General features: G+C 45.5%; 1 protein-coding gene across 17 annotated transcripts in view; it reads right to left on the reverse strand.

The window, feature by feature from the left end:
• The window catches only part of PHLDB1 (pleckstrin homology like domain family B member 1), a 280,745-nt gene that overhangs the window by 36,970 nt on the left and 225,502 nt on the right, over nucleotides 1–18,273 (reverse strand). For 15 of the 17 annotated variants that reach the window (XM_063942622.1, XM_063942623.1, XM_063942612.1 and 12 more), the window contains one exon: nucleotides 16,919–17,047. The exons of the other annotated variants lie outside the window; for them this stretch is intronic. In XM_063942622.1, coding sequence (XP_063798692.1) covers nucleotides 16,919–17,047 — 129 coding nt within the window. The remainder of the gene's footprint in view (nucleotides 1–16,918; nucleotides 17,048–18,273) is intronic. 17 annotated transcript variants of the gene reach the window in all.

Raw genomic sequence — 18,273 nt, forward strand, 5'->3', positions numbered from 1 at the left:
TGTTTTTTACTGAGCCGAACAGGAACTATAGAGATGTTGACAATGGAGTATTACATATAACATAACTGACAATAACGAAGTTAACACATAACGTTACTGACAACTAAACAGTTGACACCCTAACCAGCACTTGTAATTTGAACCAGTCGGTGAAAGTGTGTTACCATAAGATCCTCAGAACTAACCACAACTAGGTAAAACTGCTCTGGGTGGGCGTCCAGTGCCCCCTATGGATTCAAAGAAAAGGATTTACCTGGTAAGTACCAAAATCCTATTTTCTTTATCATCCACTAGGGGTCACTGGAGTACTCTTGGGACGTACCAAAGCTTCCCCCGTGGGCGGGAGAGCTGTTTGGCACTTGTAACACTAGACGGCCAAAGCTAGATGCTGATGCCGCAAACGTATCAAACTTGTAAAAGCGCACAAACGTGTGCACTGAAGACCATGTAGCCGCACGGCAAAGCTGCGTCGTAGAAGCCCCACGACCAGCTGCCTATGAAGTTCCCACAGAACGTGTGGAATGAGCGGTTACTGACGTAGGCGGTTGTAACCTAGCATGAAGGTAAGCCTGACGTATGGTCAGTTTTATCCATCTGGATAAAGTTTGTTTAGATGCTGGCCAACCTATCTTGGCAGCATCATAGAGAACAAATAACGTATCCGTCTTACGAACTGAAGACGTTCGGGATACATAAACGCGTAATGCGCGTACCACATCCAGAGTTCCAGAATGTGCTGTCAACACAGGAACTACTATTGGTTGATTGATGTGAAAAGATGACACTACCTTTGGTAAGAAGGCGGGATTCGTCCGAAGCTCCGCTCTGTCATCATGAAACACCAAATACGGTGCCTTGCATGACAAGGCACCCAAATCCGAAACACGCCTTGCCGAAGCTAAGGCTAGAAGAAAAATTGTTTTCCAAGTGAGAAACTTTATATCCACTTGCTGTAAGGGTTCAAAATATGAAGACTGTAAGAACTCTAAAACCAGATTCAAGTCCCATGGCGCTGTAGGTGGAATGAATGGAGGCTGTACTCTGAGGACACCTTGGAAAAAAGTGCGTATAGACGGCAATAGAGCCAATCGTCTTTGAAAGTAAATTGACAAAGCAGATACCTGCACCTTTAGTGTAGATAAACGCAGACCTCCATCTAACCCTGTTTGTAGAAACAACAAAAGGCGGCATAACTTGAAAGATGATGTCGGGAATTTCCGAACTTCACACCAACCTATATAGGCACGCCATATTCTGTAATAATGAGCTGCCGTAACCGGCTTCCTAGCTCGTAACATGGTTGGTATAACTGAATCTGGGATGCCCTCCCTTTTTAAGAGGGCGGTCTCAACAGCCACCCCGTCAAACGCAGCCGCGCTAAATCGGGGTAAAGGAATGGACCCTGTTGTAACAGGTCTGGACGTAGCGGGAGCGGCCAAGGATCGTCTGCGAGTAATCCTCGGAGATCCGAGTACCAAGCTCTCCGAGGCCAATGAGGCGCCACTAGTATGACTGTGACCGACTCTTTTGATTCGTTTTAGCACCAGAGGGAGCAACGGAAACGGTGGAAACAGATACACAAGACTGTACGGCCACTCGACCGTGAGAGCATCCACCGCCACTGCCTTTGGATCTCTTGTTCTGGACACATACTGGAATGTCTGGTGATTGTGTCGAGACGCCATCAGGTCCACCTGAGGATAACCCCATCGCTGAACCAACATGTGAAACACTTCTGGATTTAATGCCCATTCGCCTGGATGAAAATCCCGACGACTGAGATAATCCGCCTCCCAGTTGTCCACTCCCGGAATGAACACGGCCGACAATATCACCTGGTGGCATTCCGCCCAATTGAGGATTCGAGCTACTTCCTGCATTGCCATGCGGCTTCTCGTTCCTCCTTGTTTGTTAATGTATGCGACCGCCGTCGCATTGTCCGACTGCACTTGGACAGGTTGAGAGCGAAGCATGTGCACTGCTTGTCGTAGCGCATTGTAAATTGCGCGGAGTTCTAGAACATTTATAGACAGCAATTTCTCGTGATCCGCCCAGAGACCCTGGAGCTGACAATTTTGAATTACCGCTCCCCAACCTCTGAGACTGGCGTCCGTAGTTAGAATTATCCAATTCCAACCTCCGAACCGTCTTCCTGCGGTTAAATTGTGTTCCTTGAGCCACCAGAGCAGAGATACTCTTGCTGTTGGCGACAACCTCACCCTGTGGTGAATCTGCAGATGCGAGCCCGACCACTGGGCAAGCACATTCAGTTGAAATGGACGAGAGTGAAATCTTCCGAACTGAAGCGCCTCGAAAGCTGCCACCATTGTGCCTAAGAGGCGAATGCACAAGTGTACCGACACTGTGCGTGGCTTGAGCACTAATTGTACTAGATGGCGTAGCATTTGTACTTTCTGCTGTGGTAGGTAAATTCTTTGATTGATCGTATCGAGAATCATACCTAGGAACTGAAGGCGTTGAGACGGAATTAGATGTGATTTCTTGAAGTTGACAATCCAACCGTGGTGAACCAGTACATTGTATGTTAGCAGCGCATGTTGGAGAAGTATCTGTTGAGACGGAGCTTTGATGAGCAGATCGTCTAAATACGGAACTATTGTCACTCCCAGGGATCTGAGGTGAGCTATCATCACAGACATCACTTTGGTGAATACCCGCGGCGCTGATGACAGGCCAAACGGTAGAGCCTGAAACTGGTAATGGTTCTGGCGTATTGCAAACCGTAAGAATTTCTGATGAGGCTGCCAAATTGGAATGTGCAAGTACGCATCCTTGAGGTCTAGCGCAATCATAAACTCCTTTGCCTCTAACCCCGCAATCACCGAACGTAGAGACTCCATCTTGAATCTGTAGTAAGTTACGTACTGATTGAGCCCCTTTAAGTTCAATATTGGTCTGACTGAGCCATCCGGCTTCGGGACCACAAACAGACTTGAATAATAACCCTGACCCTGTTGGTGTACAGGGACCGAAATCAACACTGCCGAATCCAGTAGGGACTGAATGGCAATTTGCAAAACCGTCCTCTTGTCGTCCGACAGAGGCAATCCTGTCTTGAAAAACCGCAGAGGCGGAAGACAGTCGAACTCTATTTTGTAACCTTTTAACACTAAATTGCGGATCCAGCCATCCGGATGTGTGGAACCACGCCACATGGAACGTCTGAAGGTGTGCTCCCACAATTGGAGAACCGAGATGGGCTGGTAGCCCGTCATGCCACTGGCTTGTCGGTAACCTTAGCGTCTTGGCGAGTTGTGTTGGTTTGATGGAAACCACGTCCGCGACCACGTCTAGCAGGCGTGGCTGATCCTCTGCCACGTCCTCGATAGGGCTGAGGTCTAAAGGATTTGAACGAAGGTCCAGCGTACCTTCTTCTTGGAACCGGTGGAGGCAATGGTAAGAAAAATAAGATTTTACTTACCGATAAATCTATTTCTCATAGTCCGTAGTGGATGCTGGGGACTCCGTCAGGACCATGGGGAATAGCGGCTCCGCAGGAGACAGGGCACAAAAGCAAGCTTTTAGGATCACATGGTGTGTACTGGCTCCTCCCCCTATGACCCTCCTCCAAGCCTCAGTTAGGTACTGTGCCCGGAGGAGCGTACACAATAAGGAAGGATCTTGAATCCCGGGTAAGACTCATACCAGCCACACCAATCACACCGTACAACTTGTGATTTGAACCCAGTTAACAGTATGATAACAATGAAGTAGCCTCTAAAAAAGATGGCTCACAACAATAATAACCCGATTTTTTTGTAACAATAACTATGTACAAGTAATGCAGACAATCCGCACTTGGGATGGGCGCCCAGCATCCACTACGGACTATGAGAAATAGATTTATCGGTAAGTAAAATCTTATTTTCTCTAACGTCCTAGTGGATGCTGGGGACTCAGTCAGGACCATGGGGATTATACCAAAGCTCCCAAACGGGCGGGAGAGTGCGGATGACTCTGCAGCACCGAATGAGAGAACTCCAGGTCCTCCTCAGCCAGGGTATCAAATTTGTAGAATTTAGCAAACGTGTTTGCCCCTGACCAAGTAGCTGCTCGGCAAAGTTGTAAAGCAGAGACCCCTCGGGCAGCCGCCCAAGATGAGCCCACCTTCCTTGTGGAATGGGCATTTACATATTTTGGCTGTGGCAGGCCTGCCACAGAATGTGCAAGCTGAATTGTACTACAAATCCAACGAGCAATAGTCTGCTTAGAAGCAGGAGCACCCAGCTTTTTGGGTGCCTACAATATAAACAGCAAGTCAGACTTTCTGACTCCAGCCGTCCTGGAAATATATATATATATATATATATAAATATATATATATATATTTTCAGGGCCCTGACAACGTCTAGCAACTTGGAGTCCTCCAAGTCCCTAGTAGCCGCAGGCACCACAATAGGTTGTTTCAGGTGAAACGCTGACACCACCTTAGGAAGAAACTGGGGACGAGTCCGCAGTTCTGCCCTGTCCGAATGGAAAATCAAATATGGGCTTTTGTAAGACAAAGCCGCCAATTTTGACAATCGCCTGGCCGAGGCCAGGGCCAACAGCATGGTCACTTTCCATGTGAGATATTTCAAATCCACAGATTTGAGTGGTTCAAACCAATATGATTTGAGGAATCCCAACACTACGTTGAGATCCCACGGTGCCACTGGAGGCACACAAGGGCTGTATATGCAATACTCCCTTGACAAACGTCTGGACTTCAGGAACTGAAGCCAATTCTTTTTGGAAGAAAATCTATAGGGCCGAAACTTGAACCTTAATGGACCCCAATTTGAGGCTCATAGACACTCCTGTTTGCAGGAAGTGCAGAAATCGACCTAGTTGAAATTTTTTCGTGGGGCCTTCCTGGCCTCACCCACGCAACATATTTTTACCACATGTGGTGATAACGTTGTGCGGTCACCTCCTTCCTGGCTTTGACCAGGGTAGGTATGACCTCTTCCGGAATGCCTTTTCCCTTAGGATCCGGCGTTCAAACCGCCATGCCGTCAAACGCAGTCGCGGTAAGTCTTGGAACAGACAAGGTCCCTGCTGGAGCAGGTCCTTTCTTAAAGGCCGATGCCACGGTTCCTCTTGGAACAGACATGGTACTTGCTGAAAGCAAATCCCTTCTTAGCTCCCGAGGCCATTAGTCCTCTGTGAGCATCTCTTGAAGTTCCGGTTACCAAGTCCCTCTTGGCCAATCCGGAGCCACGAGTATAGTTCTTACTCCTCTATGTCTTTTAATTCTCAATACCTTGGTTATGAGAAGCAGAGGCGGGAACACATACACCGACTGTTACACCCACGGTGTTACCAGGACGTCCACAGCTATCGCCTGAAGGTCTCGTGACCTGGCGCAATACCTGTCCCATTTTTTGTTCGGGCGGGACGCCATCATGTCCACCTTTGGTCTTTCCCAACGGTTCCCAATCATGCGGAAAACTTCCCGATGAAGTTCCCACTCTCCCGGGTGGAGGTCGTGCCTGCTGAGGAAGTCTGCTTCCCAGTCGTCCACTCCCGGAATGAACACTGCTGACAGTGCTATCACATGATTTTCCGCCTAGCGAAAAATCCTTGCAGTTTTGCCACTGCCCTCCTGCTTCTTGTGCCGCCCTTTCTGTTTACGTGGGCGACTGCCGTGATGTTATCCCACTGGATCAATACCGGCTGACCTTGAAGCAGAGGTCTTGCTAAGCTTAGAGCATTATAAATTTGCTCTTAGCTCCAGTATATTTATGTGGAGAGAATTCTCCAGACTTGATCACACTCCTTGTGTGACTGCTCCCCAGCCTCTCAGGCTGGCCTCCGTGGTCACGAGCATCCAATCCTGAATGCCGAATCTGCGGCCCTCTAGAAGATGAGCACTCTGTAATCACCACAGGAGAGACACCCTTGTCCTTGGATATAGGGTTATCCGCTGATGCATCTGAAGATGCGATCCGGACCATTTGTCCAGCAGATCCCACTGAAGAGTTCTTGCGTGAAATCTGCCGAATGGAAGCGCTTCGTAATAAGCCACCATTTTTTACCAGGACTCTTGTGCAATGATGCACTGACACTTTTCCTGGTTTTAGGAGGATCCCGATTAGCTCGGATAACTCCCTGGCTTTCTCCTCTGGAAGAAACACCTTTTCCTGGACTGTGTCCAAAATCATCCCTAGGACCAGCAGACGTGTCGTCGGAACAACTGCGGTTTTGGAATATTTAGAATCCACCCGTGCTGTCGTAGAACTACTTGAGATAGTGCTACTCCGACCTCCAACTGTTCTCTGGACCTTGTTCTTATCAGGAGGTCGTCCATTTTCTTTGAAGACGAATCCTCCTTTCGGTCATTACCTTGGTAAGGACCCCGGGGTGCCTTGGACAATCCAACGGCATCGTCTTGAAACTGATAGTGACAGTTCTGTACCACGAACTTGAGGTACCCTTGGTGAGAAAAGGCAAATTTTGGGACATGGAGGTAAGCATCCCTGATGTCCCGGGACACCATATAGTCCCCTTGTTCTTTGCTATCACTGCTCTGAGTGACTCTATCTGGATTTGAACCCTTGTAAGTGTTCAAATTTTTCAGATTTAGAATAGGTCTCACCTAGCCTTCAGTACCACCATATAGTGTGGAGTAATACCCCTTTCCTTGTTGTCGGAGGGGTAATTTTATTATCACCTGCTGGGAATACAGCTTGTGAATTGTTTTCAATACTGCCTCCCTGTCGGAGGGAGACATTGGTACAGCAGACTACAGGAACCTGCGAGGGGGGAAACCTCTCGACATTCCAATCTGTACCCCTTGGATACTACTTGTAGGATCCAGGGGTCCTGTACGGTCCCAGCGTCATGCTGAGAACTTGGTAGAAGCGGTGGAGGGCTTCTGTTCCTGGGAATGGGCTGCCTGCTGCAGTCTTCTTCCCTTTCCTCTATCCCTGGGCAGATATGACTCTTATAGGGACGAAAGGACTGAGGCTGAAAAGACGGTGTCTTTTTCTGCAGAGATGTGACTTAGGGTAAAAAACGGTGGATTTTCCAGCAGTTGCCCTGGCCACCAGGTCCCATGGACCGACCCCAAATAACTCCTCCCCTTTATACGGCAATACATCTTTGTGCCGTTTGGAATCTGCATCACCTGACCACTGTCGTGTCCATAAACATCTTCTTGCAGATATGGACATCGCATTTACTCTTGATGCCAGAGTGCAAATATCCCTCTGCGCATCTCGCATATATAGAAATGCATCCTTTAAATGCTCTATAGTCAATAAAATACTGTCCCTGTCAAAGGTATCAATATTTTTAGTCAGGGAATCCGACCAAGCCACCTCAGCTCTGCACATCCAGGCTGAGGCGATCGCTGGTCGCAGTATAACACCAGCATGTGTGTGTATACTTTTTAGGATATTTTTCAGCCTCCTATCAGCTGGCTCCTTAAGTACGGCCCTATCCGTAGATGGTACCGCCACTTGTTCTGATAAGCGTGTGAGCGCCTTATCCACCCTGAGGGGTGTTTCCCACCGCGCCTTAACTTCTGGCGGGAAAGGGTATACCGCCAATAATTTTCTATCGGGGGAAACCCACGCATCATCACACACTTCATTTAATTTATCTGATTCAGGAAAAACTACAGGTAGTTTTTTTTTTTCACCTCACACATAATACCCTTTTTTGTGGTACTTGGAGTATCAGAAATATGTAACACCTCCTTCATTGCCCTTAACGTGTGGCCCTAAAAGAAAATACGTTTGTTTCTTCACCGTCGACACTGAAATCAGTGTCCGTGTCTGGGTCTGTGTCGACCGACTGAGGTAAATGGGCATTTTACAGCCCCTGACGGTGTTTGAGACGCCTGGACAGATACTAATTTGTTCGCCGGCCCTCTCATGTCGTCAACCGGCTTGCAGCGTGTTGACATTGTCACGTAATTTCCATAAATAAGCCATCCATTCCGGTGTCGACTCCCTAGAGAGTGACATCACCATTACAGGCAATTTGCTCCGCCTCCTCACCAATATTTTCCTCATACATGTCGACACACACGTACCGACATACAGCACACACATAGGGAATGCTCTGATAGAGGACAGGACCCACTAGCCCTTTGGGGAGACAGAGGGAGAGTTTGCCAGCACACACCAAAAGCGCTATAAATGTATATAAACAACCCTAGAAGGTGTTGTTTACTATATATGCGCTCTTAATATATAAATATCGCCAATTTATGCCCCCCTTCTCTTTGTTACCCTGTTTCTGTAGTGCAGTGCAGGGGAGAGTCCTGGGAGCCTTCCTCACCAGCGGAGCTGAGCAGGAAAATGGCGCTGAGTGCTGAGGAGAATAAGCTCCGCCCCTTTTCCGGCGGGCTTCTTCTCCCGGTTTTTAATAAACTGGCCTGGGTTAAAATACATACATATAACCTTAATGGCTATATGTGATGTATTTATTTTGCCACTAAAGGTAATTATATTGCTGCCCAGGGCGCCCCCAGCAGCGCCCTGCACCCTCCGTGACTGAGTCAGTGAGCCGTGTGACAACAATGGCGCACAGCTGCAGTGCTGTGCGCTACCTTCATGAAGACTGTGGAGTCTTCTGCCGCCTGTTTTCCGGACCTCCGTTCTGCCGTCTCTTCAGCGTCTGTAAGGGGGATCGGCGGCGCGGCTCCGGGACGAACCCCAGGCTGACCTGTGTTCCGACTCCCTCTGGAGCTAAGTGTCCAGTAGCCTAAGACTCCAATCCATCCTGCACGCAGGTGAGTTGGAAATCTCTCCCCTAAGTCCCTCGATGCAGTGATCCTGTTGCCAGCAGGAATCACTGAGATTGAAACCTAAAAAAAAACTTTTCTAAACAGCTCTTTAGGAGAGCCACCTAGATTGCACCCTCTCGGACGGGCACAAAAACCTAACTGAGGCTTGGAGGAGGGTCATAGGGGGAGGAGCCAGTACACACCATGTGATCCTAAAAGCTTGCTTTTGTGCCCTGTCTCCTGCGGAGCCGCTATTCCCCATGGTCCTGACGGAGTCCCCAGCATCCACTAGGACGTTAGAGAAACAGACTTACCTCCCGTAGCCTCCGCAATCCATGCGTCCAATTCTGGACCAAACAACTTCTTGCCATCGTAAGGCAACGCCTCTATACTTCGTTTGACCTCTGCCTCCGCATGATAAGTACGCAGGTAGAGTGCTCGTCGTGCCGTAACTAGCGACGATGAAATACGAGAAGTGAGCTGACAGACGTCAGTAGACGCTGTACAGAGATACTCTACAGCCTCAATCATTTGATTTACAAGAATTATCAGGTTTTCGTCATGTAAATCAGATTTGAGTTCTGTAAGCCATATTATGAGCGCCTTAGTGACCCAAATGCCAACCAATCCAGGTCTCAGCATCACACCTGCTGCTACATACATGGATTTTAGCATAGTTTCTATCTTGCGATCTGAAGGATCCTTAAGCGTAGTAGCTGCTGGCACTGGTATGGTTAATTTCTTGGTAAGCTTGGATACTGACGAATCAACTATTGGTGGATTCTCCCATGTACACGTTACCGAGTCTGGAAACGGATAACTAGACTTAAATCTGCGAGGTATAGAAAACCGTTTATCTGGATTCTGTCGTGTTTCTACTAACATCTGATTTAGAGAATCCGACACAGGAAAACTTATTGGCGTCTTCCGTCGTTTAGTAAATACGACCTGATCATTTGTGAGAGGCTCCTCAGTTTCAGGAAACCTCAGAGACTGACGTACCGCTCTGATGAGATCATCAATGCCGGAACTGTTAACATCCTCGCCATCTGACTCCACTTCGCCCTCCTCACCCTCATGTTCCGTGAGGTCTGGCATGGAATCGTCAGAATGCAACATAGCAGACACTGGAAAATCATAAGACATATGAAATTTATCCCGTTTACCCAAAATGGATTTGGACCTTACGCAAGGCTGAGACGCCTCCGGTAGTTCTGGCGGTCTCACCCTAGACTCAGATCTTACCGTTTCCCGCTCCTGACGAGCGGCGGTCAATTCGGATTGTAACCTATCCAGTACATTTACTAACATACCCCACGGAGGGTCCGGTGAGGAAATTGGTTGTAAAACAGGAGCAGAAATGGTATTCTGAACCGAATTCACAAAACATACTGTACATGTGGTAGATCCATCCGGTAATACACTGTTACAGACTTTGCAATTATGCTTTTTAGTTTTTGCTGGTGCCTTACTCATTATGGCGACAGACAATACAATACACAAAAAACAGACACTTGCACGACTCAGTAAAATAGCAGTAAGGTGTCTCTGTATATATATATATATATATATATATATATATATATATATATATATATATATATATATATATATATATATATATATATATATATCTGGCCAAGTGCAGTACACGTGGCCAGTACTCTGAAATGTGATCCCAAATTCCCACTAACACCCCTGCGCCTCCGGTGGAGTAGAGATGTAGGACAGGAACGTTCTGGAATCACAGCATGAAGACACAGAAACATGGTTAAAATGGCTGCCATGCTTATACATATGATCACAGTGCAGTTTCATACTGATATTATTAACAGCCTGTGTATTATTATAAAAACTCCTCCCTGGCAGTATAACATCATGATATAAATGTGCTATACTATCCCCAGCCTGTTGCTGCTGTCCTTCCCCCCCCCCCCTCGCATCTGCTCCATAGCGTGCAGTGTGGGCTGGGCAGCGGCACCCCGGGCCCTGGGAACGCGTGTCAGCGCTATGGGACCCGGGCAGCAGCGTTGAAGAGGCAGTCGGAAGTTGTGGGAGAAGCGGCGGGCGGACCCGTTGAGACTTACGGGTACCCTGTGAGAAGCGCCGGAGCAGCGGGAGAAGCGGCGACCGGACCCTTCAAAGACGCGGGAACAGTGTAGTACAGTGGCGCTATGTTCCCCGGCGGCCGGCCGCAGCATACAGCAAAAGCCACCAGCGCCTTCCCCACACGTCGGGGCGGCAGCGGAAGCTGACCGCCTCCGTTCTACCCCCTCACATACCTGATTATGCGTCTGTCATGAGGCTCCGACGGGGCTTCTTAGTAAGCGCCGGCCAGCCTGTGCACACATGAGAACTGTGTGTCTGTATGGCTGTGAGGGAGCTCTTTCAGAGAGGCCCGACACGCCGCTGCTGCTTCAGCAGCTGCACAATCCCTGACCCTGCCTTTTGGAAGGGGGAAAGGGATGTAAAATCGAAAAAAGAAATAAAAATAAAAAATAAAAATTCTTCAAGTAATCGTGACTTCAGTCACAGAGCTGTTGCTACGTGTAGCACAGAAAAAACACTGAGAGGTGCTCGGGGATATGGAGGGGTGGAGTGTTCTAAATTTAAATATTCAGTGCTGTTCCTACGAAAGCCCGTCCATATCCCAAGAGTACTCCAGTGACCCCTAGTGGATGATAAAGAAATCACACTGTGTGCATGCTCCAGATGTGGAGTTTCCCAGATGTGCAGGTTCTCCTACACGCACAACTGGCAAAGGAGTTTGCCCCGCCAAAGCCTCCACAGTTTGGAGACACAGTAGCACCGAAGAGACGTGAAAGCTTCAAAGACCTACTCCACACTCCTTGGGTAAGAAGCAGTCCCTGGCTACATTGTTCCTCATTGTACCGTACTGCCATGTACAGATGTGTCCTCATACACTATTGTCGCACCAAACAGCACTTCTTGGCAGCCCAATAGTCCTCGGTGCACCAGATCCCAAGTCGTACAAATTAAACTATCAGATGCAACGAACCCGCTAATGACACTACACCGATTCATTTGTTATGTGACACTCCTATATCTGTGTGTGACCGAGTCTGAATCTATATACCAAGAGCTACAATGCATTGTGCTCCATCTACAACTTTGTCCTTACAGTATTTAATAAAAATTCCTGTGCGACATCTCTGGCACAGATTGAGAGTTGTTGCATTGTGTCTGAGGTGCGAATAACTTAAAGAAAAAGGGTGTGGTATGGTTTGCCGGTGGTCAGGGTCCCGGCGACCAGCATACCAGCGCCGGAATCCCGACCATCAGCATACCGACAGCTGGGCGAGCGCAAATGAGCCCCTTGCGGGCACGGTGGCGCACTAAGCGCGCCATGCTATCTGTTCTCCCTACCGGGGGGGCGTGGACCCCCAAGAGGGAGAAAAGATGTCGGTATGCTGGCGGTCGGGGTTCCGGCGCCGGTATGGTGGTCGCCGGGAGCCCGGCCGCCTAAAGACCATCCGTACATACTCCTTGGACATTTTGTAGTTCAAGAGGTTTTAAAGCTCAAGTAACATCTTTCCTAGAAGTAATACGGTGATCCCTTTAAACATCATAAGCTCATTAAGTATACATACTAATTACTGCCACTCCATCTTTGGTGCTTGCGGTGCTTCCAGTGACATGGGATGAGGAACTTTGCCGTATTCCATAAATACGGTAAAATGGAACGCATTCACATGGCAGGTGGTCCAATGGAACAGGACTGCCCAAAAGGTTCTCCATAAAATCTAGTAGTGAATTATTTTTTGGGAGAACGTAATCCCGTGCCTCAAAATCTCCATAATCACAGGGCAAATCTGCCACATGCAATAAACAGGACCTGTGACCTTCTCTACGGTTATGCCAATTAAAGCCAAGCTTTCTGGTCAAATGGAATGCGGTTTGACAGGAGTCTGGTTACCCCATGCCAATTAAGTTTCCTTCCTCTTACTGTAACAACTTTTATCTTGGGCTTTTGGCGGTTTATAACTGAACTCCTGCTCCCCGAATACACAAGAATTCCCTTTATAAAAGAGCAATATTTTAAATACTAAACAATGTTTCAGTTCTGCAACTTGTGAACAAAGTAGTTCAAAGGCTGTAAGAATCTCACGTATTATATTTTCTTCTTTTTAGAAGAGCTAGTGATCAATTTGAGGACAATGCCACGAATCAGCAGATATAGCTTAAACTCTTCCCTTAAGTATTCCATTCACCGTAGCGCTATATCTCTCATTAAACTCTTGAGAAGTGGCATCTTCTGACACCTTACTCGATAAGCTACAGAATATATCCCCAATGGGAAATGTGCAAAATCGCTACATAAAAGCAGAGAAACCATTTACAATCCTACGCACAAGGCCCAACACCTCTGATCAGATTACAGGTTTCAGGTACCTCAGTGAAAAGAAGCGAATATCACCTCTGCAGGGTACAAACTTCAACACAAGTCTACACATTTAAGACACAATTACTATTTAGTTGCTGAATTTAACAGAATTAAAAAAATGGCGTTTTAAAAAGTATGGTGACCCTTCCGGTTGACACATTAATACTTTATTTTTAGGTCTCAAATCTAATTGACTCATTAGTCCTATTATAAAGCCAGGTGCGCAAATAAACCTTTCAGGATGTTGTGCCTACTTTCACCAATCACGGGCTCCCCTAAGCAGCTGAGTTGAAAAGGAAGAGAACAGACCGTTACAAAGCAGGAGTAGGCTATAAAAAGACATCTACACTTGTAGCATGGCATTTCCACTGCCGGAAACATCAGCATCCGTTTCATTTATTTAAATAGAGCATCAGCGTTAAGGCATAAATTGGATCCATTGAAACAAAGACAAACAAAGCCCCAAGCAACTGCTTGTAATCTGTTCACACAAGCAAAGCAGAACTTACACAACACTGAAAAGAGCCCTATAGGAAGGTTTAGATAACATTGACAAAGTTAATCCACTATATAATAATGCTACATAGCAGACAATCTACTCCAATGTCATCGAAACCTTCCTACAGGCTCTTTTTAACGAAGAGTTCTCAGAAGGGGCTCGTCTAGGACGTCATCATTAAAAATCGAAAAACTGCCATCCCAACCATTGGTTCTGGTTTTATCATACTTCATGGTTGGAGCAGGAAATACTGCCCAGGTGGCTTTCAACTACAAGGCCAAAGTGTCCCAGAGTCTGATGAATATGAAGCTAGGAAGTGGTTGGAAGTTTCAGCACATACACAATTGAAAACAAACCTCAAAATCAACAATGGAGCCATAAACATACAGGAATAAAAATTACTTGATTATCATTGAAAATCTGTAGGGAGATCTCAGCTATAGAGAGTGCAAGGAGACCTAAGAATCCATTATGCAAGGTAGGGTTCGAAAATATCAGGATGCAAGATGCGATTTCTGGAAAAAGCGGTGTTACCAAGTACTGACTTGGTTTGGTGCCCAACATACTGCAGAAGCAGGGTTGGCTGGTTTAAACCAAATGGTTTTATTAAAAAAAACAACCCTCTCCTTTTATTATGCTGTAACTTCCGGCACGGCGCAGTGACTTCTTAAAAAAAGCCTCTTATACTAAAAAAATTATGTTTTTTATTCAAAATGTTTAATGCTCAGTGCTAATGCTTAACTCCTCGTGTGTTTTTCTCTGAAAAGTGCTTTTGCGTTTTCCATTTTGTATTACTATTCAGATTTATTTAATTATGTTAAGTAATAAGTAGGACTAATGCTGAATATTAACTTGTTATTCTTATTTTCAACTTCATCTATTTCTGAGTGTACTTTGTATATATTAATAGTATATTTTATATATATATATATATATATATATATATATATATATATATATAGACTATCTACATAGAGTCAGATGTAATAGGAATAATAAGCTATGAAAAAAAATTGGTTTCATTAAACCATGTAAAATAAATAAAATCATAGCCTAATAACATTATTATTGGTAGCAAGTATTAAAACATGGTTGACCAAAGTTTCTAATACATGATTCAGTTTATTTTTCATTAAAACATTAATTTTTAAAAAAAAACAAAAAAAAAATGGATTTAAAAAAAAGAAGGGAGGGTTTTTTTTTTTACAACCCTGTGCGAAGGCAGATGTATTTGTTTAAATCTATAAAATTCAGCAAATAAATAGGAAATTTGCATTAGAATTGAAATCATGATTCCAAAGTGGAAATAATAAAATTTAACATTATTTGTTTCCATCAAGTATCCAATTCATTCTTTGTGAAAATATTCCTGGTATAAATAACTCCATAACAATATGCTCCACAAAAATTATAGTGCATTTACAATGAGTGATATTCTTGTCATCACTCGTTATAAATGATAAATGGTGCTCTTCTCATGTGTTTGCAAAATGACAGGAGCTGATTGAGTGAAGCATCATTCATCATTCGTAACGAGTGATAACAAGAATATACCCAAAGAATACCAAGAATACCCACAGAATCAAGGGTACCCTCGCTTGAAGATGGGGAGTGCCCCCTTTGAAGCAATTAGGATCCTGAGCAGTTATTCCAAGATGATTATGTGTTATCACCAAAGAATAACCCCCTACCTTGCAGAGATCAGAAGCTTAGGTGTGGGGAGGATCTCCCCCTCTCTTGGCATTAATAAATTCTCCTTTAAACGGGAGAGGCATCCCCTTACTAAAATGATGCAACACCCAACACTACAGAAAATTTTAAGGCGTCCAGGTATGGAGGAAATGCCCAGAGTTCCCACTTTCTGGCTTCAATGCACAAAATGATGCCCTTATTTTATGTAGTAGGTTGTCTAATTTTCAAAATCTTATGCTTTGTTAAGCTACCGTGTCACTTCTACACATTAGGCATAACAAGGGGCAGACTAGCTGGCCCAAGTGCTTCTTATCTGCCATCAAAATCTCGGATTCTAAATGTTATTTTGAAAATCTAAGTGAAAGCATAATTTTTGCTTTTTTTTTTTTTGGAAAGGTGGATTAATGCCGAAGCAAGAACCATAATGGTATTTCTTGGTGCTCACTCGAAAGAACACGTTTTTATTTCTTTGGTATTTGTGGAGATATAAACAAACTAATGTCATTTTCTGAAAAGTCACTGACTTCTGCAACACAAGGTATAATTTCTGTGGGTGTAATACATTATACCGGCGGTTGGGATGCTGGTGGTCACATAACCGACACCGGCATTCTGACATTAGAATGCAGACAGGTGACGGGATAATTATTTTACTACTCCCATGACCCCTACTGTAATCCTAACCTGCCTGAGGCGGTTTAAAATTCAGGATGCGGGATGGGGGCAGCTAGGGCTAAGACTCCAGGGGCGGTGGCTGATACTAAGACTCGGGGGGGGGGGGGCTAGGGCTAAACCCCCCACCCTCTAGTGCCTAACCCTAACATCCCCCCTTCCTCCCCTGACCCCGACACTTACCTTCAGGATGTCGGCGGTCGGTGTTCCGGTGCACATGACATGACCGCCGTCATGCTAACCGAATCCCATTTGTATGGGGTTCTGCATAAACAAATTACGGATATCTATGTTTGAATGTGATCAGACCAAAAAGTCTGAAATAGGCTCAGTAAAGGGGTTCCAGAAGCCTGTGATGAGAGGCTTAATGTTACTGAATTATCTGGCACTGTCTGATTTTACTTTCTACATCTATTGATCTAAAAAGGTTAAAGCGGGTGGTCCTATTAGGATGCTTTACAATAGAATGTGCAAAACTGTTGGGTTCATTTGAGGAGTGAAAGAAAAAGATGTGCTGCTAAAAGACAACGTTATTACGTTAAAAAGTAAAATAAAAACAAAAAAATAAAAACAGAATAGGATATACATGTGTTAGTAATCATGCTTGAGAAAGGGACCACACACGGAGAAACACAAATGTATATGGGACGGGAAGAGAAATGGATAAGCTGAGCATTAATATGCAAATAAATAAACCAAATAATATGCATTAGCAGATGATCGGGGACAAAGAAATGGTGTGCAGATGAGAAAAGGATGAACACGTTACAAAACTGGGTATGTAATGGATACACAGAAAGGTAGAGAGAGAGAGAGAGAGACATATGTATGTGTGTATAAAGGTGAAATAAAAGATTGAGGTATGTGACAGAAAGTTGTGCCAGGAAGGGTCTACTATATGCAGACTGACCCGTGTGAGCTGGCATTGCACTTGCTCCCTTAGAGCTTCGGGGCAATTATGGAGTTGCCTCTGCAGGTCATGGTGAGAAAGCTGAACACTCTGCATTTCCATCCTCTGCTGCTCCAGCTTCTCCCGCACCTTAATCCCGTGGGGTTATCCAAAAGACAAAAATGGGGAACAGGACACTGCACTGTAACCTCAGCCATGCACAGCCAGACAAGGCTGGATAAAGAGGAAGCAGAAAAGGTTGAAAGTGAAACAGGAGAGAACGAAAGGATAAGATATCAGGAATAAGAGTATAGGCACAAGGCATGAGAGAGGGAAGTAGAGCCAAAACATAAGGGAGCTAGGAAGAGTAGGTTGGAAAACACAACCTGTGTTAGTGTCAGAGGGACTGAGGCATTCAGTAATTTCAACTTCACTGCCAGAGGGAACTGCAACAGATTGCTGTGCACTTTATTAGAAGCACTCAATAAGAATGTAATAGCATATAGTTTCTCTTTCATCCACTTGCAGACACTGGACCATAGGGTATAACGTCTCCACTAGATAAAGCTGAATATTTTGTGCTCCTACCTCTTATACCTTCTCATCCTGCAGAGTGCCACCAGGACAGGGTGTTTTTGTTGGGATGCATTGGCAAGCCCGAGTTCTTTTCTTGAACGTGCCACTGCAGCAGTCACGTGGAGCAGACAACTTTGCGGAGTTATCTGCAACTAAAATCAAGCTGAGGAGGTAAGCCGCTCAGTGCCACTTCCCACACCCTACCCTCAATATGGGATGGTTCTCCTTCACTGTCAACACAGATAATAACTGGAAGCCTTGCACGACAGCACATAGGGGAGCTGTAAAATACTGTAAGTGCCTTTTCCTTCAAGTCTGGTAATATGTGGTGGTTGGAGATGTATTTTAGCGCAAGGGGCTGCTGAAGTTCTGGGCTCTGGAAGGGGAGGGGGGCAGAGCACAGATAGCATAAAAGGTGGAGAGGTTGTCCGTAAACACCAACTAGATTCTACCCATCATTTCACAGAATGTACTAGATAAAGGATCCAGTCCCCAAGTACTGAGTATCAGTATAAAGCAGACACTGAGCTGGCAGTTCCTACTCTAGTCTGTGTCCCTCGCTGCAGGATAGAAATTGCATTTGATGTTGTGTGTTATTTTCTGTTTAAATTTGTCTGTTGTCTTTGTCTGATGGTTCACTTTTCCATATTGTGTACTCTTTATCTGTCTATTTTACTTGGAAGTAGGAAAAGAAAAAAGTAATGAGAGCTACGAGTCATATATTTGTAGGTAAAGTCCACTACACTTAATCATCTAGTGCGTACGGCTGGGATCCGGTCTCTAAGTCGACAGTAACTAGG

Source organism: Pseudophryne corroboree, chromosome 10, assembly GCF_028390025.1.
Source record: "Pseudophryne corroboree isolate aPseCor3 chromosome 10, aPseCor3.hap2, whole genome shotgun sequence".
Taxonomy (NCBI): domain Eukaryota; kingdom Metazoa; phylum Chordata; class Amphibia; order Anura; family Myobatrachidae; genus Pseudophryne; species Pseudophryne corroboree.